This window comes from Meles meles, chromosome 5 (assembly GCF_922984935.1).
Source record: "Meles meles chromosome 5, mMelMel3.1 paternal haplotype, whole genome shotgun sequence".
NCBI classification, from domain to species: Eukaryota; Metazoa; Chordata; class Mammalia; order Carnivora; family Mustelidae; genus Meles; species Meles meles.
In genome coordinates this window covers 46,027,410-46,054,074 of record NC_060070.1, presented here as the reverse complement: position 1 = coordinate 46,054,074, position 26,665 = coordinate 46,027,410, and the positions used below count along the sequence as shown (strand labels likewise).

The 26,665-nt window shown below is 40.0% G+C and overlaps 1 protein-coding gene across 1 annotated transcript; it reads right to left on the bottom strand.

Annotated features, from left to right (window-relative positions):
• Positions 1-885: 885 nt before the first annotated feature.
• Positions 886-26,665, bottom strand: TBX18 (T-box transcription factor 18). Its single transcript, XM_046006324.1, has 8 exons — positions 26,359-26,665; positions 24,986-25,190; positions 22,690-22,791; positions 19,426-19,597; positions 12,401-12,568; positions 9,285-9,349; positions 3,176-3,270; positions 886-1,610 (listed from the first exon to the last, which is right to left on the bottom strand). The coding sequence occupies exons 1-8, from the start codon at positions 26,663-26,665 to the stop codon at positions 886-888; spliced, it is 1,839 nt and encodes a 612-aa protein (XP_045862280.1).

The window sequence follows — 26,665 nt, the reverse complement described above, 5'->3', positions numbered from 1 at the left end:
TTTCATTGGAATCAAAGAGTTTGAGGTGGATTTATTTTCTTTTTGGCATTCCACTCATATCATATATTCCTCCCGGGTGAAAACCGAAATTTAAAAATGATTACAGAACTCTCTTTAACAGTCTATTTTAACTAAATAAAATGAGCAAAACATCCAAAATACTGGACAGCAGATGAATAAATACCTCTTACATACCCAGTGGGAAGTGGAAGGAAGGTACAGGCTCTCTTCCACCTTACCTAAGTAAATAATAATGGGTCAGGAATTTTTACAGAACCAAGATCATCTAATGCCTGTGACAGACAAGAGCAAGCAGGAACACAAAAGCTAATCCTTCATGACTACAGATACCTCAGAACTAATACTTGGACTTCAACTGGCTTTGGCATTTTAGGCTCTCACACTATGCCCAAGAATAACAGAAATCACAAGACTCTGGGTGCTGGTTACTGTTAGTTATCAACACTCAAGTATGAAACTGTGTAGAGCATTTTTCTGATAAATTAAGTTATAAGTCTTGGTCTGGTTAGTATCACTGCCAAGTTTTAAGTTTGGTGTTTGGTTTTTAAAAGAGTCTGAGAATTTGGGTTAAGCATACTACTTATGCCAATACTCTGTGCAACTAAATGAAATAGGGGGGACAAAAGAGGATGTGGTTTTGCAGGCTGCAAAACTCCACATGCTATGTACGGTCTACATATATACCATAGATAACTACAGTCTCACCATGAGAAAGTCGAAACACTCAGGGAGCCTTCCTTTCCTATTATACGTAAATCTTACAAGCTACTGATAAGTTTCTTTTCATATTGCTTTCAGAAAAAAAGAAAAAGAAAAAGGAAATACATTAGACCAATCTGAGTATGCTTTAACTTCCACGATTCATCAGACCATATGTGCAGACACTTGAGATGATGACAGAGTTAAGCTTCCTAGGGTCCTAGAGTCAAAGAAACTCTGCTGACCCCCACTGCTAAGCAGGTGTACTCCTTCCACAGGGGGCAACATCTGCCGATCGGTCATGGTCCCACTCGGTGAGGATCCCAAGAAACTTCCTTGGGAAGAAACAATTTTCTCAGGACTGGCAGCCAGTTTGGGGGATGTGGAGAAATTATATCCATACAAGGCACAGGGGCTATGTAACCTGAACGTGTTATAGGAACCCTGATGGGTCTGGTTAGCAGCAAAGGCGTTGCTGGAGGGTGAAGGCATGATGTACTGAAGCTGGGGGGACATCCCTGAAATCTGCATGGACAGGCTGGTCTGTGGGCAGCTGAAAGTGTCCCCATCCGTGCCGCCCATGGACATGTTCACTGAGGCGCTGCTGCTCACGCCCACGTAGGAGGGAGTCCTGGGCGCGGCAAAGGTCTCTCCGCTCTGGTTGGTGAGCCTGTTGTAGGTCTCGGCCAAGGATGTGCTGTATCTGTTGAGAGTGAGGCCAGAGCGGGCACAGGCAGAGTAGTCAGCCGGGGCCAGGCTACACAGCTGGCTGGTGTTGGGCCCCAGATGGAAGGCAGGAGAGGAGCAAGGGGAGCCAGACAAAAGATGAGGGTGGGTGGCAGGAACGCCATTCCCAGAGCCTTGGAGCAACGTGGAAGAACTTGTATTTCCTACAAAAGAAGTTGAAATGTAAAGAGCAACGACTCCACGGCCATGTTTCCCTTTCAGCTTGGTGAACGTGAGCTAGACCCAGCTTGTCACGAGGAAGCCTACACTGAATGATGAAAAGGAGATGGTCTTGGCTCTCAAGGACTTACAATTTAACTGAACTCAGACTGAGATATTTTAGACACAAATCCTCTCAATATTTCCAAGGCATATGATCTTGACCAAGGCAATCATTTTTTTTTTAATTGCAGAAGGTATCAGGACACTGCCTCATAGATTTTTCACATTTTCTCCCTCCATTAGCTTTCCTTGAGTTTTCTGATTTTCTATAATAAATATTACAAACACTGACTTCCCTGGCATCTTTATAACTTACATCTTGCTCTGTATCTTGTTCCAAAAGTATAGCCATCACCTCTCTTCTTTCCATATTTCACTCCTTCAGCAGACCTTGCTCTGGATCAATATGTTTTCTTGCAAGAAAATGGAAAGAATTCCAAAGGAAGAGCCAAACTGGTCAAAGACACACCCTGCCTCAAACTTATCTTCAGCTGCCCATTGAAAGCTTATGTGCCTCAATGGCTAGACCATACAGGGCTATTACAAGAAGACAATAGTCTAGAACTTCAAAAATCACATTTCCAACCAGAAAACAGGTTGGTGAATCACAGGCTCGCACAAGCAGAGGCCTGCCAGATAAACAGTCCTGTGACATGGAGAGGGTGGTTGACCCTGCGTCCAATCAATAACGATGGTCATGGCTGTCTCCCACTCTCTGGATTCGCTGGCAGATTGATGTCTGCAAACTTGACAGAACTTAGGGGGAGAGGAGAATTCCAACAGACTGGACAGGTTGTAAAGCCTTCATTGCTCCAGCAACTGTGTTTTATACAGCTTCTCAAAATAATCAGAAAGCCCAATCCAGTCAATGATAATTATCTAAAGCCCAGCATGTTAATTGTCACTGGGGTGCTGGGCAGGATCAGGGATAAAAAGCCTGAGTGCAGGAGTGGGCTGAGAGTCCTACCTACCAAGCAGAGGAGGAAGCATCATCCTTTTGCATGCAGCTCCCTCTGAGGAAACACTAGCCTGAGCTTGGGGGAATCACTCAGAGGTGAGCCCAGGAAAGTCTGCCTGAGCGTGTCTGAGCTCCTCAGCATAAATCCAACAGGCAAACCCTGCCTAGAGGCCATTCTGCTGACGGAAGTGAAGACAGAAGCTGTCAAGGAAGGGTGAACGGGACCAGCACTGGCGATTCCCTGTGAGGTGGGCGTGGCACAAGAGCCCACAGTCTGGCTCTAATTCTAACAAGAGATTTAAGGGTGAGGTAAAAGTCCTGAACTATATTGACAGCCTGAAACATCCAAGACTTAACCTATAACCACAAGAGCCATTTTTCTGGTCCCCATCCCCATTCCTCACAGAAAAGAGATGGATCCAGTAACAAAAGGATGTTGGTGATGAGGTCGCCATAGTGGAAGCCAATGATGTCAAGCGTATTTTTCAGCACCTGAGCTTCCAGCCAAGAACCACCTGCATCTATGACCCCAGAGACTTTGTGTTTTACCTTGCTTGGGAATTCCAGGGATATCTTCAAAGGTGAGAGTCCGTAGTGAAGGTCTCCAGAATGCGTATGACTCCACAAGGGCTTCCAAACCCATTCTAAATGGAAGGATTGGGACGGAGGTGGACAAAAGAAGCCTCATTAGGAGCAGTTGGAGCTTTGGGCAGTAATAAGCAGCTCAGAACACCTCATTGGTGTTGACAGTGTCCCCCCACATTGGTAGGGCAAGAGCTTGGCACAGGCAGAAAGAAAAGCTTCAGAGATGGGCTACCATTCTGTCACCAGGACGATGGAAACCACCCAAGATAAGCTGTTAACATTCTCAGAAAACTAAGCCAACCTCGGAGAAGAAGCAGCTGTCCCTCTCTGCTAAGGAGCTCAGGTGAAGTCCATCCTAGCTGATGGGAGTCCAAGGCTCTGGTGTGATCTGGAATCCACCCTCTCCCACATAACATTACTTCTCTCTGATGTGGAAGGCTTCTCCACAAAAAGACTGACCCTGTAAAGCTGCTTTTTCTTAAGAGACATTTTTTTCCATCATTTGGTCCCTTGGTAGCCAGCTTTAGAAGAGCACTCATCCAAAGAAAAGCAGCTTCTCTCTGGGGAGGGGCACAATCTCCATCACACCCAGTGCTGCCAGGATAGTCTCTCCCTTCAGCAACAAGGAGTCTACGCGGGTGGGGGCGCAGCACGGACCTCTCAGCCCAACATGCAGGAGAAGCATAGAAAGGTGATCTCACATGCCGGTACCATGTATGGCTTTGGTATTAGCATCAAACATTCTTTTCTGGTCCCTACATACACTTAGTGAATGGATACTTAAAGAGACAGGATAAGTTGGTTGTAAATTATTTATATGATATAGACAGATATATCTATATATCTATCTATATATGTTTGAAAACAAGGGTAACTACTCTGCATATATAAATGTATGTGTCTCCTCCTGTAAGTGATCCAGAGTCCCTCTTTCCTTATATCACTATATAATATTTACATATATATAAATATTATATATAAATAAAACTAAGTCCTCTAGGTTCTGGAAATGAGGCATTTCACTCAACTATCCCCATTCTTAAGACCTCTTTAGTCTTCCCTCAACTACCAAAGCCCTAAGCAATTTGTTAATCTTAATAACATTGTGATTTTTCACAAAACATAGAGGTCTGTTGTAGAAAACACCTGCATTCTGAGTATCAAACAATATTCAGACTTCTCTTGTGATTGTTAGAAACAGTTTTATTCAACACAGATAATCTGTTTTTAAGGCAAATGTTCAAGAGCGGGTCCTTAGGGGCGCCTGGGTGGCTCAGTGAATTAAGCCTCTGTCTTCGGCTCAGGTCATGATCTCAGGGTCCTGGGATCGAGCCTTGAATTGGGCTCTCTGCTTTGCCCCCTCTCTCTCTGCTTGCCTCTCTGCCTACCTGTGATCTCTCTCTTTGTCAAATAAATAAATAAATAAAATCTTTAAAAAAAAAAAAAAAGAGCAGGTCCTTAATCACTTGCACTCAACTTGCTACCTCCTCTGGGTACCTTGCATCCCTAAATCAAGAACTATGAGCCAAGGCTAGAGGAACCCTCTTGCCCCAGAGTCCTACCACCTACACAGCATAGTGAAAACTCTCCAGGCACTCAAAGTAAGTGATATGGGAGATAAAACCACCTTACACAACTTGGCCCAATGTTCTAAGGTTTTACATGCTGAATCTACTTCCTTAGTGTTCAGAGTGTAGACTCCATTGATGTGCTAATGTCCTTCATGACTCCATGGAGTGTCACTAACCCATCTTAGTGCTAGAAGGAGATAGCAGTCTATGTGTGTGGGGGGTGGTACTGAGGGCACACCCAAGCTTGTGTGCATACACAGCCCTCGTATGAGTCTACACATGGACCTGACTCATCTCTCAAGTCACAAGTTCAGGGAGTGCTGCTGTGGGAGCACTTGCAAAAGCCATCACCAGCCCCACACAGGTGCTAGTACAGGGCTGTCAAAGGCGGGAGCAGGGCACAGAGTGGACCTGCACCTGCCTTCCACCTGGGCTGCATGGAGCGTGAAGTGCAGAATCTAGCTTTGGATGTAATCAGTGATCTACGGAGAGAGGACTATTCCATAGTGAGAACACTGGATTGGGGGTCAGGAGAACTGGGGTGTGGCTCCAACTCCTTAAAATTCACTGTGTGACCCTAAGTAAATGTTTTAACCTCCTTGGACTTCAGTTTCCCACAAAGTCAGGAACAGACTGTGAAAGCTCTGCATCCTTTCCTAGCTCTAAAGTTGTTTGCTCCTAAGTGATTTTTCCAAAACCAGACATCATATCTGTGGCTGACTATGAGCCAAATCCAAGCCAGATCGACTCAATAATATTTTATGCACATTAAAGTATTGATTTGGGGGCAGCTTGGCTGCTTGTTCAGTCCCAAAACCTGATGTTTCCTGCAGGTTGTGTTTAATACTCAACTGATGAATGCTGGGCACCATCTCTCTGATTGCTCTTTATTTAGTTTGTGTCAGATTTTATGACTTTCTAGAAACAAGCTTTTCTAAATGCTACAGAATGTTTTTATTACCACATAGATGAGTTTCAATAATCCTAGATTTAAATATTAAGGATACCAAAGTGGTCATGGAGTGGTCTCGAGGGGAGCCTGCTGAGAGGTAATTAATAAGCATCTATTAGACTTAGACACTTACTAACTAAGGAGACGAGCATTACTGCATTATGTCTTTTAGCAGTGTAAACCCCATTATGCTTCAAAGACAAATCCATACACCCAATTCCTGAGGAGACATTACTGACCACCACAAACATGTAACCCTCAGCTTTAAAGAGAAGGTTCTGAAGATGACATATCTACAAGTGATCTGACTTGCAGCTACTGACAGTTTTCTTGAGGCTGCTGTTTCACACTGCAAGTTCCAGAAAGGATTTCAGATATTTTGCAGGAAACAGTTATAAAATATTTAGTAGCGGAATCTGGACTTTTTAAAAAAGGCCTTCATTTTCTCCAGTAATAGAGACTTTTCCCATCTAGTTAAAGGAAAGATAAAAGGCACCTCCCGCAGGAGTGCAGCCAAGGCGATAATTTATACAAGATGCCTTTGAACAATTTCCACATTTTATCACCACCCTAATTTATGCTATCAAATGGCCAAGTTTATTTAGTAAAATGGTTATGTTTTTCCTGAAGTATTTAAAGCAAAGAAATTTCTGTACCTTCCTGAGTAAAAAATTTTATAGGGTCAAACCTAAGGCCTAACTGAAGAATGAAACTATTCTCAGCACATAAATTCTCTTTCACGTAGCAAATGTCTTGCAGGAGAGCTTTTAAGGGCTGAAGCTACTGATTCCTATAAAACAGGCTGTAGAACCATAAATAACCAGGAAGGGATAATTTTTAATTAAAGCAAATTGTTTTATAAAGTTTAAAAAAATCACAAGTCCATGTTTATTTCTTGTCCTGCTTAATTTGCTTATTTCATATATGGGGAAAAATAAAAACAGAATTTATATCGAAAAGTAGTAACAATAACACAACAGACCAGGAGTATTAAAGAAATAAAATGAACTTTTTCTCATGGGCTTTCTTCTCTATTTATATGAAAAAAAATCACTCCTTTCCCAAGCCTTCAACATCAATGCTCCCTCCAAGTCTTTGAACTTTTTTTTTTTAAGGAAAATACATAAGTTACAAATCTGTAAAGCTGACCAAATTCCCTCTTCTCTATACATGTGTTTGCATTCATCAATGGGAAATATGAAAATCAGCTTTCTAAATAGTGTTGATATATAAATATTATATAAATATTTAGCATTCCAAAATGAGCACTGAAGACCTGTCTATCATAAGCAGCAAAACTAACTTTAATGAGACAAAAAGTGAAATTATTCACTTCACTAATAAGAAAGCTATATAGAGGCAACATAATTTTCTTGTACTATGACATTGTTTAAACATTTGGAGCAAGACAAAAAATTTAAAATTTAACAAAATTTAAAAAGTGTTAAACATAATTCCTTATGTTCTGTGTGTCCATTAAAACTTTTAAAAGTTTTAGGGTCAGGAAAGAAATACTAGCAAGAACCACAGATGCCACACCTTGTAAAACAAACGGAAGGAAAAAGTTCATATCAAACCTAGCATTCTGACCTCACGATACCCAACAAGGGACTTAGTAGTTTATTTTTACCAATCCCACTGATTTTCTTCACTGACCATATTCAGATGCCTTTTCATTTTGCTGACATTTCTAGAATTCTTCCTGAAAACTTCTCCTATGCATCTTATCACTTCTATTTGTAGGTTTATCACTATTGGTATCTATCCAAATACACCTTTTAAAATATTTTTAAATGTATTGCTTCAAAACTGAACCCACGGTGTGGGTGTGATTTCCCTAGCATTGTGATTTCCCTAGTGTCGAAAGCAGTGAGGTGTGTCTGCTAGGTCAATCCTACAGGAGAGCCTGGACACGGTTCCTGGCTGTGGCTTTTGAGCTCCTCAAACCTCAGAGCTGCCTTCATGGAGTTTCAGTGAGTTTTAATAAATGTATTTGCTGCTTAAAAAAAATAATGAAATGAAAGAAATGCTAGCCTTAACAAATACTATACTGCTACCACCAAAACCACAAGAAGATTCCATCAAAGCATTTCTCAAGGTAGAAAAGAAGTCACTCCAAAGGCTCCCATTAGTCCCTCGGGAGTGACCTTCTCAGTTACTAAATTATTCAGCTTTTAGAAATGCCTCTGGACAGCAAAGTTAACCAAGAGCCAATGGAACATAACAAAAGCCACGCAGAGTTGTTCTCACATTAAAAACATCTAAAAAGACAATGATTTCAATATATCAGACAACAGGTACTGTAGGAATACCTGCAAATCTTCCTACAGAATAAAGAATTCCAGAGGGAATTATTAGTGCTATTGTTAATCGTCTTGTTGATGTACTTGCACTAAATTAAAGACTACTCTACTTTCAGTGCATTTCAGCTGCATTTGAGTCCTCATGCTGCCTGGTGTTTAAACAACGTCCCTGCATACGAGAATATTCTGCTAGCACTTGGGGGTATTCTGAAAAAAGATCTCTGTCTGCACCAGCCTTGCCCAAATAATCAGCTAGAAGACTAAAAATCTAGACTACCAGCTGACTGTTCTCTCTCTATAATTTTAAATCAAACTGTCCCTAAAACAAAACACCTGGGACTTTCGACTTCCTACAGAGGTAGCCTATACCAAGTTTTCGAGAATACCAAATTTTCAAGAAGTATTAGAATAATTTCTGGAGGAAAGTAATAAAAACTTCTCAAATATTTCTTTTTAAAAGCTTTAAAAACATTTAAGTCAAAGCTTTACCCTGAAAAGGCATCTGGAGAAGGTTAGTCTGTTATTACTCTCTATTACTATCAATACTTATCTTAGAAAATATTGCACCAAACTTATTGGAATAGAATCACATCTATAAATTAAAGACCCATGGCACACAGACAACGGTGATCTGCTTTTTGATAAAAGTAACAGAGTGGAATTCATTATGGTTGCTCTCCCTCCTTGTACAAACACCATAAAACACGACACAGAGAAAATAAACAAGTGTGTGGCTGTCAGCGCAGCCAAGACAAATTTGGAAACTAAAGAACATCAGCTCCCTTGGTAATGGGGCATAGTTTCATATTCTAGTTGGAAATCTGAGGGAACGGAACCCATCATATTCCGAAGACAGAATCAATAGGTTACTGTGACATCACTAAGTAAATTAAAGAACAACAGCAGGTGTAGTGAGGCTACTGACTTGGAATATCGAAGCCCCGGGGCCTGAAAGACAGGTTTCCTTAAGGTCCCTTCAGAGGTAGCATGCACTGTGTACCCTGAGAACTTGCATTTTTCACCCAGCATCCCACATCAAAATTCACCCTAGGAACGGGCAGGCCAAGGCATTAAGCTCAAAAATAAGGTACATCCAAGGCCCAGCAGTACTGACAAATTTTAATCCTCATCAGAAAATTATTTCAAAATCACGTCAGTAAATTTAACTGTTTACCTTGTAATGGAAAATTCACAACGAGAAGTCGAATGTATTTATCAGAACCAGAATGTTCTTCACTAAGTCTTACCTGTTACGCCCAGAGTCTCGAAAGCCTTTGGCAAATGGATTCCTATCTATCTTTAGGCGAGTAATCTGGAGAATACAAAAAAATCATATCAAATACTATAAATGTCAAGTAAGGCCATTAAAAACAGAAATGCTGGAAGAACTACAAGTAATTACAAATTACAAAATTATAAAAGCGTTCCTCTCCCCTATTTCTCAGGTATTTTATTATCTTAGCTGCAAAGCTAGAAGAAAATTTCAGAAATCACCTAGACATTCATCTGCTATGAAAAAAATTCCCCACCCCTATTTAAACTCTGTAATTAAATCTGTTTTGCATTTAATATCACTAGAGAAGGAAATTCTGAATTGTCTGTTGATAACCTGTCCTTTGACAATCCCTCTGACCTAAAAGCTCTTCCCTTTAACTCTGTGACATGGTTTAATGCTGTTCCTCTCAGTAATGGGTAACAGCTAATAACCAACTTCTACCTTGTCAAGTTCCTTGTAACACCTGAATGCCATTAAGTCCTTATGCATCCCTCTCTTCTTCAGAATTAGGTAATGTACACTTCTTTAACTTTTCTTCCTCTGTATTTTTCTTTGTCTCTCTTTGAATCATCTTTATGGCTCTCATCTGAAAATTTTATTCTTTCCTCTGTTTTCTGTTGAGTCCTGACCTGGTCAGAGCCCTACAGTGAACGTCTAACCAGAGCAAACAACTACTGGAAGGCTATAATGAGATTAAATTTTATTCATGTAGTAGAAATAAATGTTTTAATTTAAACAGAAATCTGGGGGTGGGATTTTTACAAGTGGTCTAATCATCTCCATTAAAAGATATGTTTAGTTATACCATCTTATAATTGACACTAATAACATCTCATCTATTTCTTAACAGATCTCCACCTTGCCCCATGGAAGTTACAGCCTGTTCTCTAAGAAGTACATCATGCTTTGTTTTCTATGCTCTTTGGTTTAGTGGAATCTACAGTTAATGAACATACTTCTGACAGTGCCATTTTGGCTTAGAACAAATGAACACTGTTGGATAACACTAAGGAAAAGAAAGGGTATCTCTGAAAAGTCATTCATAATCCCCCTCTACTGTCCTGAAGGAATTCTTGTGAGTTCATTATAGCTTCATTCTTTGTTCATTTAAATAATAGTTAAGTAACATTAAATAATTTAAGTGTTCGTTTAAAATAGAAATCCAAAAAAGAGTAGAGATTTATACAATGGTGCCTTGTCTAAATAGAGATGTGTTACTATTGCCATTATTTTTATTACTGTGTGCATACTCTGTATGCTGTACTAAGAATTTTATATGCATATGTCATTTAATTCTCATGGCAACTTATATGTAGTTATTGTCCCAATCTTATGTTTTCTTTTAAACCAAGGCTTAAGTTTCCTGTGATCATAACGTTACTTGTCCATAGACCTAGGCTGGGACCCTGGGCTTCAGAACCCCCATGCTGTTAACCACCACCAAGCTAAGCTGCTTACCAATTTTCCCTGAGTTCTTAAAATAGGAGCCAGGAAGTTAAAAAATGAACATCATTGCATTTGGGCATTATCAATTTCCCTTCTTCTAATTTTTTTACCCTATTAATTGATTTGTCAGTTGTCCATTGGTATTAGTCACCAAAATGTACCAACAAGCCCACTGCATCTTGTTTATTGTATCACAGAGGCTAGGAGAAAAATACACATTTGATATTGTTAATCTGTTTGTGTTTGAGAGACAAAGAAAGAGACAGATAAACTGAGGTTGCTTAAAAGGTACTGAATGTCTCTGCTCTTTTCTCCTCATGTGTTATGTTTTTCCTCAAAGAAAAAAATTATTTTTGCATCTAACATATTTTAAGAATATTTTCCTAATTATCCAGTCCTTCTAAAGGTTAACTTCATGCTCCTTCCTCAAAGCCTATGTAAAAGCATGACAATGTGAGTGAGAAGACAGGACGGCTTCAGCTGTGGGGCTGGCAGCTCCACATGGATGAGAGCAGATGCGCCTCCCAGCCCACAAGGAAGACACAGGAGACTGGATCCAAATCTCCTCATAAGCTTTAAAACAACAAAAAACCACAACCGAGAGATTATAAAGCCTTAAAATTTAACTGAGATGTAAATAAATGTAAAGAGAAGTGGAGAACCTAAAATACTCCTGACCACTAAAATTTAAAAGAAAGAAAAAAAAAAGTCAACCACAGACCACATCAGCCTCAACTACATCAGTATTTTTTATGAAAACTGGCCATAATTGCATGGACGAAATTGCCTTGAATCAGTTTTCCACCTACTTGACTCAGCCTTAAAGAAATACATACACTTACATATATTGGAAAGAAATATTTCACCTTTGAAATTATTATTAATTTTATGAAAAGATTACTCCACCACTGCTGATCTCTCAGGCTATAAGCATATATGTTATCCTCTCACAATTAAAGCATATCTTGACGAAATAGCCATTCTTGTATATATACCAAAATGACCATGTAAGATAAGTGCTTCTGAAATATTTCTTATAATACATGGGTTATAGTTTTAAGACAATGTGAATTATCAAATCTTATGCTCTATGATACAATCCAGATTTCATATTCTACATATCTATTTCCTAGGCAATATACATGTTTTTTTTGTTTTTGTTTTTGTAATGAAAGAGAGAGAGAGAGAGAGAGTGGAGGGGAGGGGCAGAGGGAGAGGGAGAGAGAAAATCTTAAGCAGGCTCCATGCCCAGTGCAGAGTCTGACTCGGGACTCAATCTCAGACCCTGAGATCACGACCTGAGGAGCCCCCACATGATTTTTAATCTTAATGATGACATCATGATTCAACATTCCAAAATGGAAAGCAAACCTATACTATTCGTCATGAGGCACATTCTTTTCTAAAGAAATTCTCACTAGAAGTAGCCTTACTTGGAGAATCATGAATAAAAAAAATTGTTTATACACACACGTGCACACACACACACACACACACATACACATATCCTGGATGTCTTACATGGCAAATGCTTTACTTTATGACACTTCATAACATTTAGATACAGTGAAAAGGATAGCTAGCTTTCCACTGACACCTGAAACAAAAAGTCTAGAAAGATAGAGATTCTGAGAACAATACCTGCTGATTCTGATAGGCAGTAACTGTTGTGAAGACAGTTTCTGGAAAGGAGAATGCCTTAACTCCCTCCCCAGATGGAACAGGTTTGATGGGAGAAAGATCATCCCCGCAGTCTTTACGGATGACATGGACCCGCGGTTGGTATTTGTGCATAGAATGAAGAATGATCTGTGTCAAGGAAAGAAAGCCAAATATATCAACAACTTCTGCCCAATCTCAACACTATTACTAAATATTTAATGTATAAAATAAATCCCAGTTGGAAATGAAAATTTCCAAGGATGTAAAAGTGCCAATGTAACAAAGCATGTCAAAATTGGAAAGGGGGAGCTAAGAAGTTATTTGTAAAATATGCATGAAAATACAAAAGGAAAAAAATCATTATTTTGGTGGAACACTGTGTACAACCATGAACCCATGAACTTAACATCTAATTTTCTGTTTATGCAAATGCAAGAATAAATTCATCAGCATTTTATTTACAGTGAACCACATGGAACATAAGAGTCCAAACCAGTAAAACTAAAAATGAGATTGAAATGATTATTTAAATTCCACCATACCCATCACCTAAAAACAAGTATTTGTACACCAAAGGTTTCTTCAGAGAACACTTTTCCTCCACTGGTGACAACAACATGTCTATTCAAGGGCAAAAGGAATTCTAAGGATACCCAAGAGTCTGCCTTGTGTGCGGCTTACGACATGCCTGGTTTGCCTGGAGAACCCAGTGTCCACGTCTGCATCAGAGGGAAACTTCCAAAACCCAGGCACCTGAGCATGGAAAATCTGCTGCATTCAACTCTTCTAGGGAAATCTGACTACTTTCTACCCCGTGATTCCTCTTCTGAGAATTTATCCAAGAACATATTTCAAATTCAAAAAAAAAAAGCACTCCATGCAGAGAGAAGGGCAGCGCACCATCTTACAACAGTGGAGAAACTATAAACCACTTACATGAGTAGATTGGCTAAGTAAAAATCCACACAATGGGAGAGATGTTATTCAGCCATTACTAAGTGCTGTTTGGGACATTTTTTTTTTTTTTTTAATTTATTTGACAGACAGAGGAAGAGAAGCAGGCAGAGAGAGAGGAGGAAGCAGGCTCCCTGCTGAGCAGAGAGCCCGATGTAGGGCTCGATCCCAGGACCCTGGGATTATGACCTGAGCCGAAGGCAGAGGCTTTAACCCACTGAGCCACCCAGGAGCCCCTGTTTGGTACATTTTTAACCGCAAAATGAAATGCTTCTTTTTAAACCTTAAGTGATCCTAGTTGTTTATAAACAATCGCAATGACATGAAGACAGTAAAAAGGACCCACAGAAAGATACAGACAGTGATCATCTCTAGATAATGGGAGAATGGGTGAATTTTTTTCTTTTTCTTTTTATGTTTTCAAAGTATAGGAGATGGAACAAAAAAAATAGCCTTACCCAGTGAAATTGTCTATTTGCTGCTGGGAGTCCACATTGAGGTATTCATCAATAAGTTTAGTTAACAGAGCTGTGACTTCCCTGAGTTACACGACTTGAATTCACGTTTGGGGATTTGGGAGTGTAGAGGAGAGATCCTTAAACAAAGTCTAAAACACAGTGGTTGAACTACCTTGTGTTTTTCAGGATATGGGCAGTTTAACAAAGCCAAATTCTGAATATCTGGTCAGGCCCAAAACAAATAACCCTATATCCGGAAAATGTGTTTGCGGCCACCAGAGGATGTCTTCTCCTCCATCAGGCAGGTGTGGTGGGCACTGTCATTAGATCTGCTATGCAAGCATCTCTTCCACTAATAGAAAATTTGAGGGTAAAACAACAAAACAACAGACCACCATGCTCGATGAGGGGCAGCACAAGTATAAGGAAAGGATAAGAGAATACAGTCGCCCTCTTGGTCACCTGCGGATACACACATGACTGTGGAACCTCTAGAAAAGTTTCTTTTCAGGTCTAAAAAGAGGACAGAACTTCACTAACCCATTAGTGGCTCACAAAAATCAATTGAAACGGTTGCAACTGGAAATTTTTTAGATAAATAAAATGATAAAGTAGAAACATAAAGCATGTTCCTTATAGTAAGGATAAGTACTGTTTGTTTTTTTAAGATTTTTATTTATTTATTTGACAGACGGAGATCACAAGTAGGCAGAGAAACAGGCAGAGAGAGGGGGGAAAGCCGGCTCCCTGCTGAACAGAGAGCCTGGTGCGGGGCTCGATCCCAGGACTCTGAGACCATGACCTGAGCTGAAGGCAGAGGCTTTAACCCACTGAGCTACCCAGGGGCCCCAGGATAAGTACTATTTTGCAAAACAGGATCTGTTTTCTTTGTATGTGTTTACACCAGGTCATAACATAACATGAACATCTGGTTACGTGAGTCAGGTAGAAAGTCGCAAAAACATAGGTGTAAGATTTATTCTGATGATTCTAGTGATCAGCAAATTCCACAGTAGAAGAGAAACTGGAGAAAGCTACTTGATGTCAAACAAAAATAAGTACATAGCTAGTTTCAGAAAACTAGAATAAATTGACTTGGACTGAGGGAAACAAAAACTGACTTGGGTTTCTGTTTACTTGTCAATGAACACAGGTTCTTGTTTTATGAAGTCTTTGTTCTCTCAAGCAGATTTCTCCATATAGCTACATATATTTAAATTTTATTTCTTTCTTTCTATCCTTACAGAATTTCCAAAATGACAGAAGTTGGGGTATACTAGGGTAGGGTATAGAAATAGCTGATGTATGCCTATGTCTGCATATTAAAGGGCAACTGTGGACAGTAATCTGGGGATCTTTCCAGCAAAATAACAGGCTTTCAATATTATCTATAGGAACTTATTATATTCCCAGATGTTTTCTGGGAATGCTAAGCAAGCTTCAGTTCTCCTGTATAAAATGACATTATTTGCTTTTTAAAGATCTATCAAACTTATAATGATGAGTGGTCAATAACATATCTAACAAAACAAGTAGAACCAGGAGAACTACTGGCCTTATAAATAAGGAGACCACAATGATAATGCTGAAACTCAAATAATTTTTCTGATCTGCATGCTCCATGCTCTCTGTTCCGTTTAAAAAGGAGGATTTTTTTTTCTTTTTGGCATTACCTCGTAACACAGATAGTCACATAGACTAATGTTTATAAACACAAGAATGCTGTCCCATGTGCAGGTTAATACATGTTTTATCCACTATAAAGACACTAGTTTTGAGTCAAAAGAAGCATGATATTATTTATGCTTAATGTGAAGGGCCTATAGTGCCTGAAGTTGACAGATAAACCAGCTGTGCCTTACAGAACAGCTCAATAAGGACACATCACCTCCTGACTCTGGAAACTTTCTAGATGACTAAACGCCGGTGTGGGAACAAGTCAAGCAAAGGTCCAAGGAGGAGCAGCTCCCTGGCTCCCTGCATTCTTGATGACACCTGGTGCTGACTCACTGTAAATGGCAGGGGTCAAGACAGTAACACTGGATCACAAGCTCCATAGAAAGATGGTCTTGGTTTTGTTTCACACGCGCTGTGTGTGAAACACTCCTTATACACATGCATGTTCAAGTTCACCAGCTCACCTGATTCACTCAGAATTCTCTGGTTCTAACACAACACATGAGAAAACCAAGCCTCGGAGACCCAAAGTGATATGCTCATAAACAAGAACATGTTGACTCTCCAAGCTGTTCCAAGTTCCTTCCATGGAGGAGATCTTGGCAATCCCCCCTGTGATACCATCCCTCCCCACCTGATTCTCAGGCAGAAAGGGGAAGACGGTGAGGACAAACTTAGAGATGGGGTAACTCAATGTCACTGACTCCTCAGCAGCTGAGAAAGTCCCCTGACTGTGGCAGACTGGCAGTGCTTCCTTCCGAAGCACCCCAGCACTGTATTTGAGCCCTATGAGCCCTGCCAAGGTTTAAAGACACCATTAAACGTCTTCTAATTTTTTAAAGATTTATTTATTTATTTGAAAGAGAGAGAGAACGGTGGGGGTGGGGGACAGAGGCCTCAAGAGGGAGAGAGAATTCCGAGCAGACTCCCCCCTGAGCACAGAGCACAACCTGGGGCTTGATCTCAAAACCCTGAGATCATGACCTGAGCCAAAATGAAGAGTCAGATGCTTAATTGACTGAGCCACCTTGGCACCCTCACTAATTTCTTAGGGAAATGCTCATCTAAATGTTTCCCTCCAGACAACAAATTCCAGATGAATAGGGAAGCATGCACACAATCAGAAGGCGCTAGCTTACCCAAGCATGCTAACTGTCTGTACACTGGTAGCCCAAGGACCAGGCTTAGATTGTATACAATCCAACAGAAAGCTGACTACAGACTCCCCAAGGAGTAAGCAGAGATGAGCAAGTCTTTACAACATTCAGTGGTTAGTTGTGGACTGATAGGACATTCCACTCGAGATTCTCACCAATATTCCTCTCTAAGCAATCCCTGGTATTTAGGAAGATGAAGTCACACTGAGGGAAACCCAATGGCTTGTAAGTTCATGTTTCATACAGGTCTAGGTCCAGTCACAGCCCTGTGAGGACTTGATTCCTACATTAAACACATCGTGTTTAATAAAAATCCCATGTCTACATGCCATTCTCAGGCCACTATTTTAATGCTTCTGTACCTTTCACACAACATGGGGCTTGATCTCACAACCCTGAGATCATATCTGAGCCAAAATGAAGAGTCGGATGTTTAATTGACTGAGCCACCCAGGTGCTGAGAACTGGAACTGAGAGGCCAAAAAAAATAAGAAAGCAAGTTAGAAAGTAAATTAGAAAATCATGTCTCATTTGAGTCTACAGCTTGATTAATTAGAAATTAGTGGCGCTTCCTTTAATATTGGGGGGGGGGCAGGAGACCCTCAACCATATGATGGCAGAGGGGTGAGTCCCTGAGAGGTTTCCGCATTAGGAAATGATAAAACTGAATTAGAAAGCCCACCAGAACAGGACTACTGTCTTCTTGGATGCTGAATCACATCAATCAAATTCTTCCTGTTCAGGAAGAATTCTTAATCTTGAATCTAACCTCATTGGGGGTCATCAAATGGAGTAAATAAATACAATAGACACATTCTTCATGAAACCTTCCCAGTCTCTCCTGACGGGGGTAATGTGGCATCAGTACTTCTCCGAGTGAACAGCAGGATTATCTGTGCGCACGTCTTCTCTCCCCATCTAGACTAGATCACTGAAGGCAGAGACTATGGCTTTTTATGTTACACTACCTTTTACACAGTCTCAAAAAATACATGTTTTAAATAAATAATGGAAAAGAGCATTTTTCCTCCTACATTCTCCTCTAGCATCAACTGATTCATACATTTTCACCAGGTGTAAAAGCAATTTTCTTGCTTCCAAAATGGACGGGTATATATCTGTCTCTCTGTTTCTACACTCATTAATTACCTCCCTGTATTAAAGTATTACAACCTGCACCACAACCTTAAAAGAAAAATTTAACTGATAGATGACACATTTCTCTAAATTTTGCCTGTTTTCTGCTATGTTTTTTGTTTTTGCTAGAAGCCCAGTGCAGGGCTTAATCCCAGGACCCTGGGATCATGACCTGAGTGGAAGGCAGATGCTTAACCAACTGGGCCACCCAGGCACCCCAATTTAAATTATTTAAAGAAGTGTACCTTATTTATGACGGGTATATCTTTTATTCCCAGTTACCTCTTTAAAAGATATATCCTCAAACTGTAGAACTCAGAAAAGTAGAGAATATTTAAAGCTTTTGAAAATAAGTCACACTTAATGGCATTATTTTTAAATTTTCTACTCCAAAAACAAAAGACCCCCTCAATGAACATGCTCCCTCAATGAAACAGTATAAACTAGTGTTCCTTCCCTGAAGTCAAGTGAAAAGCAACTGTTACTACTTGACTATGTACATAAAGAATAAAAAAAAAAAAAAAGAAATGAAGTAATGTACTAAAATATAGGGCATGGAGTTGGATTCAGAAATGAAATCTACTTTGATACTTCTGTGATTTCGTTTTAAATCACAAAAGGCAACAGACAAAAGCAATGTAAGATAGATGTATCTTAAAAAGTCCAGATACTGAATTTGTACCACAATTAAATTCATACTTGGATGTTTTTATTAAGGCCAATTGTTTAAGATACTGTCTAGCAACTTGCAAATCATTTCCCATCGTAACTATATTACTAGTTCATGACAGTTTGAATTTTTGTTTTAAAAGATTTGCTCATAAATATACTATATGTCACCCTTTGAGAAATGAACTAGTTGGCATGTATGATGTATACTAACTCTACAAAAGGCATTTCAATCCTGCCTCAATCAAAACCCTCTCAAATAACAAAAGCCTAATAGAAATGCTGGCTTACGATGGAAATCAGCATGTATCCAGAGTTACTTATATTAAAATAATAACATAGAAATTTTGTCTAGGAGTAATATTGCAAAATAATAAGGGGTTAAAAATCACTGCATTATTGGAATGACTGACTTTGACTTATAAATAATGTTTCAGCAAGTTTAAGACTAAAAGGAATTGTTATTGTAACATATTTAGACACATCAGATGCCATCACAAAACAGCAGGGAAAATGCAGATGAAATACACAAATAGTGTAAGCCTGGGCCATTAGTGAGAAGCAATGAGCTTCAACTAGGAAAAGGGCCGAATGCAGGGAGGACATAATAAACCGTCCTCCCTGTTAACCCAACTGTCAAGTATTCACATTCAGAGCATAATAGTTAGCACCTCACAGCCTTTTAAACAAATGTTTTGGCTAACAATGTATGCCTGAGATTCTATGATTTCAATACAAACGCAGTATCTAGTTTTAACCTATTAGGCGTTTCATAGGAGACGCTTCTGGCAACAGTCATAGTCTCTACTGTGAAGACAACCTTGATTTTACAGAGATTAGACACACGCTGATCAACAAACTTCATTGAGAAATACATGCCCTTCGGTCAAACAGGGTATAGGTCCGGCTACCCCCCCTCCACGGGGGCACATTAGGGAGGCCATCTACTCACATGGCCTTGGTCATCCAGTTCATTGTTGGTGAGCTTCAGCTTGTCAAAGCTGATCACTTGTCTCATCCAAGTCTCTCCTGAGGCAGGCGAGTCTGGATGGATGTACACCCGTGGCGGCACAGGGGAGTCTGCGTTCCCAGCCACCATCCATTTAGAGCTGTGGTAAACATACCTACAAGGCAATGACAAGGCTCAGTGTACAGACTATTGTTTTCTGGTAATTTCCAAGTCCATCAAATCTGACAAACTGTGTATCTTTTATTTTTAAGTTTGAAAAACAACGATTTGCTCTTTACATCCAATACATATAAAATAAGATTTCAAGTACTCTTCAAAAACTCTCTGGGGCAGCAGTGGCCTTCTGACCTCTCAGAGTAAGTGATGTGTTAAGGACTTATGCACACTATCACCCCCATAAATTCAAGTACCTTAATTCTTATGAATCACTTATTCACATTAGACATTCCATCTGAATTCTGGTACTTTCCATTTTACATCTGGATATTCCATTGACATGAAGAAACTATTGCTGTCAAGCTTAAAGTTGTCAAGCTCACCTTTAAGTAAATCTCAAAAATACTTGAGAGTTATACCTTTAAGTGTCCCACTTCTTTAAGACCACTTTCCATTTTAGGCAATGTACAGACGAATTAGGTAGATGATAGAAAGGCAAGGGGAAATTGTCAAAAGTTCCATAACTTTCATTTTCTTAGAAAGAGTTTTAGCTATGATCATTTAGAATATTTTTCTGATTCCATTAAAATAAAAATTGGAGATAATACATTAAGTTTAACTTAAAATTTTTGTATACTCCAAAAATGTAGGTCTTTATCTCCTAAACTTCTCTTTCTCAACACTTATAAGAAAATTCTTTAGTTTGCAAATATCACCAATCAAATATATGTCAAACTTTGAAAATGAAGGTATATCTGATTAATATTATTTTTCTAATTAAGGGACCAAACGTCCTCTTCTATTTGTTTATATGTGTCAAATATATTGACTCTACAAGAATAATACATTTAAATAACAATGTTTCAGGTAATATAATATTTAATCGTATATTCAGGTTATCATTTATTAATTATTAACTTAAAATTCGCTAATTCAAAAGCTAGAAACTAGTATATGATGATTCACTTAGAAAAGGGTATAAAATGAAATTATATACTTAGCTGTTTTCCTTCCATTTTAAGACATGACATACAATTTAAAGCAATAATTTGTGGATATTCTCAGAGAATTCTACATGTGTAGTAGGCAAATTTCTTTTAAAAAACAGCATGAAACACTTTCATAACATCTCTGGTGAGGCCTTCTGTTTCAACTAATGTCATATATGTCACTCTCTTTTGAGCTCAATATCCCTTCTATTCTTTAATCCCTTTTCTCAGGAAAAAATACATAATTACAAAATTGAGAATAATTTTTTAAAAAGCTTCCTTGAATTGGTATGCCATAATTTCAGTAAATAAGTTCCTAAGTGCATGAGTTCCTGTGAATATTAATTCTGCCTCACAACAAATCACAAGCACTTTTAATTTGACCAAATACCACTCTTTGACAGCAGAGAATAAACCAAAAACTTATTTTTACTACAGCTAAAAGTTAGGAAATAAAATGTAAATCTTAGAAATGCAGGGAAAAACTGTGTTATAGTTATTCCCAAAATAAACAGAGTAACATGCTCTACGAAACCTTGAAAAGTATGCATACTCAACAGTTCAAAAATCTATACCTACCAAGAGAATAAATGCTACATGTTACAAATTCTCTGTGAAACTTTCTAAATACAATTGCTAAAACCAAATTTCTTGGGAAGCATTATAAGTGAAAACAAATTTAGGATTTACAGTTTGCTCTTTTAAAATCTGACATCTTAATACCAATACTTGACATTTTTCTTGCATTATGTGAGAATAATAAGAATCAACTATGTAAAATAAACCATCCAAAATACATGAAAGATATTTGGAGAAACAGGAAAGAAATTTGGAAGAGAAAGGAATAATGTCTAAACTCATTAAGAATTACATTATCTTTTGCAACACAAAACCCAGATTAGAATAAAGATTTTAAACCAAGCATATTTAAAGATTAAATAGTGCCTTCTAGGTTCTGCCTTGTAGTAGATAATTTTAGCAAACTCTCTAATGGCTTATTTAATTAAAATAAGCAATACAATACAAAACACAATAAAACAGCCTTTTTATTACCCATTTTTTTAGTATTCCATATGTGCCTGTACTAATTAAATCTGTATACTTCTGACACTGGTAAACCTGTTTCAAACAAGGACCTCCCTAAGTTTTAATCCCTAAATTTTAAAAAGTGATAAAAACCAAATCTGACTTAATTTAAAAATTTACTAAATGCTCTAGCTGTTTATAAAAAGAAAAAAAAAAAAAGGAAAGAAAAAATAGAAACAAGACCAAAATTTAAAGCAAGCACCTTCTGATCTTCTACTCAAAATTTCCTTTTTTAAATGTCAGCACTCTTAACTCCTCAGGAAAGTAAAAAGCATTGTCCATTGAAAGTTGCTGATTTGCTTACTTGCAAAAGAAAAAGAGCAAAGGTTGGTTTGAAACTGAAGAATGTGTCTTTTCCAACTTTACCTGATATCCAGATAATACATCCTCTTTCAAAATCTAAATCTTACAATGTTCTTTTTTTAATCTACTGTGTTAACCATTAACCAAAAACCAACAGTAAATTAACAAATTCATTACCAGTTTAAAGATGTCCTAATAGCTTAATGAATTATGAGATTTTATTTTTCTAAATTCAAGAATTTCCTAAAATTAAAGGAAAAGAGCCTGCCAACAGTTATGATTTTTGAACACAACAAGAAAAAGGGGATTTATTTAAAGTTCAAAATAATCACAAAGAAAATGAAACATATTGTTGAATATTACCTATACCTACAAACTTAACATTTCCTCCAAAATTCTAATTGAAAAGTGAATCATTTTAAAAGACACAGGTTAGCAACCCTAAACTAGCCTCTATTTAAAGTTCTCAATACTTAAAGGACATTTCTGTATCCATTAAAAGCAAAACAATAATTAAGTTTCCACATTTACTGCAAGAGAAGGCACGGTGTGGGCTACTGGAACTGTCGGAACTGTCTGGGGAGCTGGGTTATAGGTCTAGAAATTCTACAGGCTTCTGGAAACAAACATCATGGTTGTCACAGATGAAATAGGCATAGTCTGGAAAATCCTAGCATATTCTTATCATGCTGCATCCATCGGATCACTGTACCTGTATCTTTTGTTGTCCACTGGCACAATGTCCATGGCAATGTAATATTGCTGGTGAGGATCTAGTCCTGAAATCTTCACTCTCATTGCTGGAAACATGCGCCTATGCATACGGAGGGGAGGAAACAGGGTATGGGTTTTGTTTTTGTTTATGATTAAGCAAGGAGAATGAATAAGCGAAGAAACCCCTGGAAACCTCTCAATTTTTCATATGGACAAATTTATAGCATTCACTTTGATACTGTTAATTCAAAGAATCAGAACACAGGATGCATCAAAACAGGCTTTTAAATGTAATTTGTTGTACCCTGTCATGCACTGTGTTTACTGAAATGTCAGTACAGCTAAAAAGAATTGTACGCTGAAGGAGTAATAGCATGAAAAAAAACAATTTGTTTTTTAAAATGAAATCAATAAGCATATTTACTTCAATAATACAAATGATAATGTTCTGAAAGTAGAAATAGAAAATCTGAATTTGTACAAGTGATAAAATATATTATAATGTGAAATTTTAAAAGGGTTATAAAAAACCACAAGGAGCCAATGTGCCATGCTATAACCAAACAATATGTTCTTTATTGAGACAGGACTTCCTGTCTGCAGCATAGTAAAGGTGAAGTGCAAAAGTTGCTCTAAATTTGAAAGGTATAGTAAAACTTCTTTATTGAAAGCAGAAACTAAACACAATGTATATTTACCAAATCATTCCTTCCCCCACTATACCCTGGAAATACTTTCCTATTTAACCACACTTACTCAAAACTTTGCTATTTAAAACAAATAAAAATCTGCATTTCTTTAGGCTTCTTAGAGTTGCATATCAAAGGAGATGCTAAAGTATACGGGCTATCTTTTAAAAAGGACGCAGTAGCAAGAATCTAATAGCAAATTACTGTATATGAAAAACAAATAGAGCAGTTCTTTTTTTTTTTTAATTTCCATCTAATGATTTATGTCTAGGACCCTTCCAGTTAATTTAATTTTTGCTAATTTAACCTTATAACACAAATTTTAGCACTGTTATTTATCAAAAACTTTTTCTATAAAAATAATGCCACTAAAAACCACTTCCAGAGAAAAGAAAGTCTATTATTCCTAACTAGGCATGAGAACAGTTTAATATGCTGGCTGTTTTAGTGTTATTTCAGTGCACCTGTAAGATAAAGAGTAAAGGTCTTTAACTACATCCTTTATAAGACAACTGTTGCTTTGTGTTGTTGAAGACTGAATTTGGATCATTAATAAAAGCTCTGTGAAAACGTAGAAGGTAGCATATGGATTCAATAAAATATGTTTTTGTAATTTCTAATAAGTTTGGATACTTTTATGCTATCCAGGTTTTTGCCATGTGTACTCCCTGAAAGAGTTGCTGTGCTTTTTAAAGTTCCTTTTAAGGAAGATTACTATTCATAGATTTCCCTGCACTAAATGAACTGAAAACTTTAAAATGCAAATATTTCTGTGCTTCCTTCAGATTAATAGTATCTGGCCAACAAATCTATTTTTTACTAACTAATGAATGTGCAAATTTCACAATTTCAAAAAATACGCATAACTTCCAACAATTTTTCTGAGTATTCTTCAGCAAATTGAGACAAATGTGTAGGATTTCATTTAAAATATATATATATATATATATATAACCATGTAACTGGATCTACAAACGGAATGGTTTTTTAAAAAACGGGTAATTATTTTTGCAGGGATTATACATGTATTACTGATGATTACAGCAACTTTTCATTCTAGTATAATATCAAAATAGCACAAGACATCACGTTCTTACATTGCTAGGAAATCTTTTGATAAAGAACCAGCCTGGAAGTCTGGAATCTAAAAAACAAACAAACCATAGTTTTCTAAAGAGTAAACTGAGGTTCTTTTTTTTTTTTTTTAAGGGGTGGGGAAGGTTAAGGGAAGTCATCTGTTCAGTAGTTCCAGAAAAGATAACTAGAGCCTAAACACATGCCTGGACGGACGTATACATAACCACGAATCTAAGACTACCCAGCACACGGAGTATCAGCCGCAGCCTCTGGCGCAGCCGCATCGGCTGCCACGCGGATTTTCCCTTAACATCCAAGAGGGCGGCGGGGCTGCGCCCCTCGCCGACTGCAGTCTGCTGTAGGCGGGCAACGCCAGTCTCAAAAGTGAACCACAACCCGGGCCTTGTCTTTTCTGTACAAAAATGCTAACCATTGACTCCACAGCTCTGCAGACCCTTCTACTTCCTAACCCATCGGGGGGGTAAGGTGAGGCCAGGGCCCGGGCGTTGACGACAGATCACCCTTTACCTGCCCGCCTTGGTGATGATCATCTCCGTGCCGATCTCGTGAAAGCGCTTCCAGAGCTCTGCTCCCTGCAGATCCACCCGCGGGGCCTGCGGCGAGGGCAGCGGGGTCCCGGGCCGTGCCAGGGGGGGCGCTGGGGACCCTTTCGGGGATCCTCCCGGGGACGCCAACGGGGAAGAGCCCTGCAGGAAGCCGTCCTCACAGCCGCCTGGGCAGCAAAGGCAAAGAGGGGTGACGGTGAGGGCTCGTGAGAGGAAGTCGGGTGGGGAGATTGACCCCCGAGGGCGGCTGGGGAGACGAAAAAGGACCAGGAGAAAAGGCGAAACTTTTGTGCCTTCGGATTCTTCTAACAGGCCCGGGGTAAACACCCGCTCTGCCAGCCGTAGGGACTCGACGTGCCAACAAGGCCTCCAAGGACCGTGTCCCGCGGAGGCATGAGGGCCGCGTCCGCCCCTCCCTCCCGGCCTCTGCCGGGTCAAGGCCCCAAATAAGTTTCGCGCCGCCGCCGGGGTCTAAGATACGTGGCCAACTGAGGCTGGGATGGATTCCCGAGTCCAGAGCCCCACTACAGACCCCGACACACCCGCCACCCGAAAGGCACGCAGAGAAACCGCCTGGCGTCCGGCTCGCTGGCCCGAAGTGCCTGGGCCTCCTTTCCCGTTAGGCGTCCGAGGCCCCTTGCTTTGGGCCCGGGCGGAGGCATCCTCTAGAAAACTCTTCAGCCTCGGCTCGCGCCAAACTCCCCGACCGCCCTTAGCTCCCTAGCCAAGCAACGAAGGGGCGAGCAGAGCGCGAAAGGCAAGCCCACCGGGGCCGACAGCCTCGGCAGCGGGAATCCAGAGGAGAAGGGAAGGGCTCAGCTACCCCTCGGGAAACCACGTTTGCAGATACGCCGCCCTCTTCCTGGTTTGCCCAAACTGTTTAGGGCATTCGTTCCGGTTTCGGGGGGGTTATGCCGTCGCTCCCCCCACCCCCTTGCTTTTAAAAGTTAGGAAAGAAAAAAGAGCACCCATTGGCTGCAACCCCAAGGGAGGCAGATGCGGAAGGCACAGACCTGCACCGCCGAAAGCCTCAAAGAGCCGCAGCCGAAGGCGCGGGTCGCCGAGTGGGCGGCGGCAGCCAGAGAAGCGGGGCCAGGAGCGGCATTTTAACCTTCTAGAGGGCGACCTCAGTTGAGCCGCGTTAGCGGTCCGGGCGGCTATGAGCTTCGCGCGCGGACACCCAAGGCCAAACCGCTGGTGGTGCACTGCCTCAGGCACCGAGGGGCACCGCGCGCGCCCTTAACTCGCATAAGTTTAGGTTCCCGAGGCCGTGCGGCCCCGCGGGACCGGGAGGGACGCGCAGGGAAGAAGTTAGGCGGGAAAAGGCCGACTCACCCGCGGCTCCCCGGGAGCCGCAGCTCCGTTCCAGGTCGGCGCAGCTCCGGGCTGTCCCGGATGCCGCCCCGGCCGGTGGCGGGAGTGCAGCGCCTTCGTCTCCCTCGGAGGAGCCCTTTTCCCCGGCGCCACTGCCGCGGCTGCAGCCTCCGTCTTCTACAGCCACGGCCGCCTCTTCCGTGCCCAGCTTTCGTCGCTTCTTCTGAAGCTGTTGCTGCTTCTCCGCGCCGATCAGCGCCTCCACGGAGAAGGCGTGCGCCTTAAGGCTTAGCATGCTGCACGGCGAGCCCCTCCGCTTCTCGGCCAT